The following is a 7,308-nucleotide window of genomic DNA, read 5'->3' as shown; positions in this document are numbered from 1 at the left end:
GCCATGTAAAATTAATGCAAGTTTAACTTTGAAAAAACATATCGAGACTTTATGGCAGGGTTTTTTCCCCATCCCACTGCATCTCATGTTTTTAAATGAAAAATGTACTCCGTGTGATTGGCTTTCCGTCCTTTGTATTAAACTATGCATACATACATGATGCTGTTTTGTTTATAGTAGTTTAAGCAACTTAATTAATTATAATTGGTTTATAAACATTATTTTAAACATTATGCACTTTTTTTTGACAGATATGCTTTGAATAAAGTGCATAAGTAATATTTTGCTCGATGTGCCCTCTTGTGGCCTCAGAAGAGAAGCCAAAAGCTTTTCTTTACCCTAACTGAAATTATGCATTTTAAATTCAAATATAATTTGAATTTTGATAATATTTAAGTACAAAATTCGAATTTAGTTTTTCAGCCATTTTGACAGCCCTAGTCAGTATGGAGCTTTTGTCTTTGGGAATTATTCAAGTGGAATGAACAAAGCAGAATAATGAAGTCACTTTCTGAAACAAATACAGCTGGAGATGTTTTCATTGTGAGTATTAATTCTGTGGTTTAGTTCTAGACAAAGCAGATGATCCAGTACGTACTCATGTGCTGAGATCTGAGAGACGGTTCTGATACAGTTGTTCTCTGAAAGTGTGTGCTCATGGTACAGAAGCCATTCTGGCAGGTTCTTCTTGTGCATCTCTGTTCCGTAGCCAGACAGCGGGTGGATCTGAGCCACATGTTTATGGGTCAGCATGAAGTAATTCCCTGACCCGTCAATGTCCCTCGCCACCTGGAAAACCCCACAGAGATTAAACAACGGAAAATGCATTAGAACAGCACACTGAACACACTAAATTTGTAACAGCACTGTGCCGTTTACTAATCTGCCTTCACCACAGACGTTACTGCGCCAGTGCAATTATTTGAGAGAGAATTAGTGCACCCATTTCCACGGTTGTGCATTAACACAGTGCACTTTGGAAAGAGATTTGTCCTCTTTCTAGTTCAGTTTTAGAGAGACTGTGACCTTTGAACATTAGAGAGTTGCTCTAGTACAAATCACAACAATATATTACAATTTTCAAAAGGGTTTCATTTTGTATATGATATATCCATACCTGCATGAAGAAGCCAGCTAGTAGGGCATGTTTGATGTTCAGGCTGTTGCTTTTAGAGCCAAAGGCAGGTAAAGACACTGGCAGCTCTAGCCGTTTCAGGATTTCTGTTAGCTCAGAGCGTATCGCATCCGCTGTCTGAAGAGCAGACAGACAGAGGAAATGGTCTTCACACCATCGTTCCACATTCGAGTCTGAAATACACATGTGAATGCAAATTCAACACTTTATATATTACAATTGATAGATTTTGTTAGTCAGCTGCTGTTTACTGTCTTGTTTAATTCACAGTAATGGCTGTTAACGGATATGCACGTGGATTATAGACTTAGGTGGCTTCAATTAATTGCTTTAATGCACAAAAATCACTCACATGGCCCTTCCTTAGCATATTTGTAAGCATTAAAGATGTTAATAAGGGTGAAGTGGTCTCCCTCTGCATGCTGGAACCTCTGATGACACAGTAAGGCCTTCTGTCTCAGTTCCACTGGGGGTGTAAGGAAACTGCTCGGAGCTAAATAAAAAAGAGAAAAATCTTTATTATCAATCATACATGTATCTGTAAATATATTTTTAATAATGATAATAATTTGGTGTTTTATTTTATTTTATATTTAATATTTAAATTGAAGGTCCAACAACTGTGAGTTGACATGAGTTCCAAATATAACTGAATGGAGCACAGACATAATGGAAACGCAGACACATGGTGGTACAGCTGTTGAGTGGATTGCACTGAGACGGGATTACCTGTTAGCATGGCAGCGATGGTCAGCACTTCGCTCACACAGTCAAATTCGCAAGACGCAAGCAAAGTCTTAGCCATCTGTGGCTCGAGAGGAAACTCTGACATGATAATTCCAATCTCGGACAGATTTCCGTCATCATCCAAAGCAGCAAGATAGTCAAGTTCCTCTAAAGCTTGCATCAGGCCTTCTGGATCTATTGTAAGAGTGAACAAGATATTTCATATGTTTTTGAAAATATGAATAACAGTTTTCCAAGTTTGCTATTAATCTATTCTAGAAAAATAATATCATTAAATATAATAATAATATATATATATATATATATATATAAAAATATTGATTGGCTAATTAAAATAAACTGACCCAGTTTTGCTATTGTTAATTAAAACTAAAACCTACTGTATTAAAATGAATGTCAACTGCCTTGACAACTAACTGTAATAAAATAATTTTCAGTTGAAATACTATACTAAAACTGAAAAATAAAATAAAATAAAGATAAATAGAAATAAAAAAACAAATAAAGTTACGAAAGCACATACCAAACTAAAACTTAAACAAAAATGTAAATGAAACCTGAAAATACAAAAATAAATGTTAATTCAAAATGTAAATAAATACTATAAAAGTATATAAATAATACTAAAACAATACTCAACTGACCTAAATAAATAAAGTTAATCAACGGCATTAAAAATTAATTGTGTGATTTAAAAAAAAAAAATAGCAGTCTAGTTAATTTCAATAAAATAAGAACAACATATTATTATGAGTCGTTAAAGCTATAGGTGATTGTAAAAAACACCAACTAGTATTATTAATCAACAGAGTATCAATTGTGATCTGCAATGCATTTTTCCTATAGAGATACCTGTTGGTCTGACAGTGCAGAAAGTAAACAGACAACAAACTCTCACTAATTTGCGGCATAACAAAAGCGCCTCACATATTTGCATCATGAGATAAACAAGTTCATCTAAGTTCATCCCACCATGTTGTTTTCAGAGAAATGCTGTTGTCTCCACTAATGATGCTGCTCATCTGACTGGTGCGTGTTATGGAAGCAGGTTATCTCTGGAACAATGAAACCAGTCAGAGTGCTGTCGGCTCAGCTAACACACGGCTCACCACCTCTTAATACCAGCAGTGAGCGGGATAGGCCCATCTGCACCCTTACTGTGAGCCAAGAGAACCTGGCTGATCCCAGCTTTGCTTGGTTATTGTAAACAGTGGACAGTGAATAACCTGTTTGTGTTTAGAAGGACTGCTCAGATTCGTGTGAGAGAGTCTATGAATAATTTAATGTGATTATCTTCAATATGTGAAAAAATATACATACAGTACATTCACTGTTTAGAATCAGTGTAGTTACATAGATTACCCAATATTTTATTAGTGGTGCAAAAAAATCACCTAAATTTACATTGAAGGCGGATCCCAAGCCATATATAGAGACTTACTTCTAAATGGATCCTCTTGATTTCGAAGTAACCACATAGCAACTGTATGTGTGCCTTATTGTGCTGTGTTTTAAGAGATTTGATTGAAATTGAAAGAGAACTGATATATCGTATAAGAATTGTATCTTACCTGGTCTGTCAATGAAGTCGCAGTGGCTCAGGCCAGCAATTTCCATGCGCTTCAGGAAGAGCACAGTGGAAGTGATGTCAGACTCAAGAATATGAGGGACGCTCTCAGCAGGAAGTGATGTGTCCTCTTGATACAAACAGAAACACTTGCCTGCCGAAATAAAACATTTCAGGCATATGATTCAGTGCATGCCAACAATTTTAAGACACTTTTATATTTGTTTATGTTCATCCAGACTGCATTTATTTGGTCAAAAATTCAGTAAAATTAATAATATTGTAAAATATTATTACAATTTAAAAGATCGGTTTTCTATTTTAATACATTATAAAATGTTATTTATTCCTGTGATGGGAAAGCTGAATTTTCAGCATCATTTCTCTATTCTTCACATGATCCTTCAGAAATCATTCCAATATGCTGATTTGCTGCTCAAGAAACATTTCTAATTATTATCAATGTTGAAAACAGTTGTGTTGCTTAATATTTTTGTGGAAAAAACATGATACATTTTTCTTTGAAAGTTCAAAAGAACAGCATTTATTTTAAATAGAATTTTTTTGTAATATTATGAATGTCTTTGCTGTCACTTTAGATCAATTTAATGTCTTCACTGAATAAAATATTAATTTCTTTCAAGAAAAAAACAACTGAACCCAACCTTCGAATGTTAATGTGTGTAGAATTTTCAAAAATTTTTTTTTTAGAAAGCACAAAGTGCTCACCTGTTGGGCCTGCAAGTTGTTTGCGGTTCTCAGCTTGGCTCTTGCTGATTGGTCGAATGACAATGGAATTGGCTCTGATTCTAGGATTGTACACCTGTCACAATACATCAATGTTTCATGTCCACCAATCATAATCTATACAGCATATAACACAGAGTTCATAATAAGGACTAGTATCTATAAAGTTCAAAATAAAAACAAAATCACTACATACATATCTTTTTTGCACTCCAGCATCAATCACAAAGCGAATGCTGTGAATGGCCCAGAACAAATCTTCACTGGGGCTGCAGGTGAGGAAGACTCTCCTACTCTTGCTCTCCTCAGAGATCACCGAGGGACTGTCTCCTTGCTCAGGGCACAGAGACACAGGAACCAGCTCGCCATGAGACAATGCAAGATTGGCACCCTCTCTCCGCAAAATGGCATGGGCACATTCAATCTCCTTGAAAAAAAGAAGAGAAGTTTTTTATTACCATGGAAATGGGACCATCTTCTGTTCTATGCAAGATTCCCTGAAGGAAGGCAGGTTGGAATTTATGTGACATAAAACTAAGGATCCATTAAAATAATAATCTGCCTATTGCCTGGGCTCAGAGGTTGAGATGATAATAAAAAAATTACCAAAAAAACCCCATAAAATTTTAGTTAAGACTGTAAAACTACAACTAAAACTAAGAGTTTGTTTACACCTAACAGGATTACTTTGGAAATAGAAATATTAACAATAGTCATTAATTATAAAAATAAAAAACAGTATAATATATTATATTACATTATAAATGTATATTATATTATAAGGGGGAACAATTGTAAAATCAAGAAGAGCATTGTTAACTCTGTAAAACTACAACTAAAACTAAGAGTTTGTTTACACCTAACAGGAAATTATCAATTTATAAATAATTATATATTTTTTTTATAGATTAATCAATTCAGTGAATAATTATTCAATTTATAAATATAGAAATTAAATCGTTATACATTTTAAAGGATAAAATATACATATATATACAAATACACACTATAAAAAAATGAAACAATTACTCCATGCTTTTGATTCTGATGTATCTCCAGAGCCAGTCTAAGAGCAGAGCAGAGGTAATCCTTCACACCTCCTCTCCCACTACCGTACACCACCTCGCACGGCTGCGGCCCATCCAGCCGGATCTGAGAAACGCTTCCATAGTGACGTAGCAGTTTCTCAGCGGAGTGAGGGGCGGTGAGGATGACCAGCCTGAGCTCTGGCCGTGTGAGGAGCACTTCTTTGAGCAGCCCGAGGAGCAGGTCTGTGCTGACCGTGCGTTCCTGGGCCTGATCAATGACCACCACGCCACACTGCTCCAAGAGGGGGTCCGACATCATTTCCCGGAGCAACACATCATCTGTGCAGTATCTGCAAAGCAACAGATGGCACTGCAGGTTTCTACATCGATTTAATACAAACAAAAATAACGAGCTAAGCAAAGACAAGCAGACGTGATTGGATGATAATTTACTCTGGGAATTGTCAGTGTTTTCCTTAAGGTCAGTGTTTTCATTAAGTCAGACCCTCTCAGCTGTTCTAATCACTGTTCTGGCTCTTTTGTTCGCCAGACTGACTTATGGCTGCTCTGAAAGCTCTGATGAAGCATATGGGCAGTAAGGAAACACGGCAGCTGCCGTGGAGACCCCCACACCGAGCCCCCTCAGCCTTTTGTTAGCTTTTATATTGTTTAGATGGACAGGCGCCCCTGAAAAGGAGATGCACGTGTGGTGGTAATGAAGGGGGGATGGGCAGATTGCAGAATTTAATGGAAAAAAAGGTCCAGGGAAAATGACCAAATGCTGTGCAGAGCTTTAAGGCTTTACATGCCTAGGGATCATATACACACCTCAGTACAGTGTCAGGGGAGCAGCAGGTCTGAAGTGGGATGCTGTATCCAACCTCATTGCCGATGTTGACGTCCATCTCATCAGCCACACGGAGGGCCAGTTCCACCGTGCTCTGTTGATGAATCTGAGTGCACACTACCATGCCGTTCTGATACTGCGCAGACAGGCAAAACTCTGCACACCACTGAGGGATCTAAATGGAGATTAACACAGAAAACCACATGCTGTAAGGCTATTCAGAAATAAAATACCCACAAATAAGATAGTTTTGCTTTCAGTGATAAATGAACTATGAATAGGTTGCATCTGTCCTATACTATGTGATCTTTTGCATAAAAGATTGAGATTAATGATAAAAGATTCAATAAATTCACTCTAAAAGTATACTGAAGTTCAGTTCAAAGTTCAGCCCTAATTCATCCTGAACATGGAATGAGGTTTAAATAAAACATTAATATAGCCTACTTATTTAAACGGCTATAAAATTAATATCCTAATTTTATGATAAGCACACTAGGCTATAACATAAACTCACCTGAGTGCTTTGTCCTGTTTTAGCTGTGCCAGTAACTATCATAATCTGGCTGCTCATCAAACTGTCCATAAACTCGCATTTCGCTACCCACACCGGCAGACCTTTTCTTTCTCTTAATAGTTTGTAATATCTTGAAGAAAAAGGTAGCCCGTCGAACTGATTTAACTCTAGCAGATCATCCGTATCAATATCTTGAGTTTCGCTGGTTTCAGATAGTTTCTCCACATCTGTTGATAGCTCCATCTCCATCGTTGCCCTAATGCGCTTCTCTCTTCAGTTGCACAAATAAATCAAACTGAACAAATCGACCGAATCACGCTCTATTAGTTATGTGACATATTTATGGTCTTAAACAGGTTACCTCCTCCAGAAGAGTTTTAGGAACCCGCGCTCAGGAGATACAGACCCTTTGTGACATCAGTTGTCCCGCTCTGTGAGTGCACTAGTGACGTCCGATTCGTGAACGAATCATTCTTTTGAATCGGATCTTTTTAATTAACCGAGAACTGGTCGTTCCCAAATTGCACTGAATCCGGTCGCTCTCGAGTCATCAGCTGCTAGCTTTTGAAGTGGTAACATTTACCAAATGGTTAAAAAGCTAGTTTAATAGCAGAAATTTTAACAACTAAATTTTGATTGAATTGACAGCTTTATCAAGACATGAAACTGAGTTGATTTTAATAAATAATTAAAACCAAGGAATGGGGGGGGGGGGGGGGG

The 7,308-nt window shown here is 36.9% G+C and overlaps 2 protein-coding genes across 3 annotated transcripts in view; one reads left to right on the top strand and one right to left on the bottom strand.

Annotated features, from left to right (window-relative positions):
- Positions 1-7,003, bottom strand: part of dhx32b (DEAH (Asp-Glu-Ala-His) box polypeptide 32b) — an 11,500-nt gene extending 4,497 nt beyond the window's left edge. Inside the window, exons 1-10 of the mRNA XM_016498620.1 lie at positions 6,589-7,003; positions 6,053-6,246; positions 5,202-5,574; positions 4,393-4,623; positions 4,179-4,272; positions 3,454-3,603; positions 1,865-2,056; positions 1,488-1,628; positions 1,118-1,308; positions 599-789 (exon numbers count right to left, since the gene is read on the bottom strand). Coding sequence (XP_016354106.1) covers positions 599-789; positions 1,118-1,308; positions 1,488-1,628; positions 1,865-2,056; positions 3,454-3,603; positions 4,179-4,272; positions 4,393-4,623; positions 5,202-5,574; positions 6,053-6,246; positions 6,589-6,837 — 2,006 coding nt within the window. The 5' untranslated portion in view covers positions 6,838-7,003. The remainder of the gene's footprint in view (positions 1-598; positions 790-1,117; positions 1,309-1,487; positions 1,629-1,864; positions 2,057-3,453; positions 3,604-4,178; positions 4,273-4,392; positions 4,624-5,201; positions 5,575-6,052; positions 6,247-6,588) is intronic.
- The window catches only part of LOC107697765 (fibronectin type 3 and ankyrin repeat domains protein 1-like), an 18,447-nt gene that overhangs the window by 5,829 nt on the left and 5,310 nt on the right, over positions 1-7,308 (top strand). The window contains exon 1 of one of the 2 annotated variants that reach the window (XM_016498617.1): positions 5,602-5,705. The exons of the other annotated variant lie outside the window; for it this stretch is intronic. The gene's annotated coding sequence lies outside the window, so the exon portion shown is untranslated. Of the gene's footprint in view, positions 1-5,601; positions 5,706-7,308 lie in introns of those variants that run through there. 2 annotated transcript variants of the gene reach the window in all.

Source organism: Sinocyclocheilus anshuiensis, unplaced genomic scaffold (assembly GCF_001515605.1).
Source record: "Sinocyclocheilus anshuiensis isolate Anshui unplaced genomic scaffold, SAMN03320099.WGS_v1.1 scaffold446, whole genome shotgun sequence".
Taxonomy (NCBI): domain Eukaryota; kingdom Metazoa; phylum Chordata; class Actinopteri; order Cypriniformes; family Cyprinidae; genus Sinocyclocheilus; species Sinocyclocheilus anshuiensis.
The sequence above is the reverse complement of the archived record's forward strand: the minus strand, read 5'-3'. Positions and strand labels throughout refer to the sequence as shown.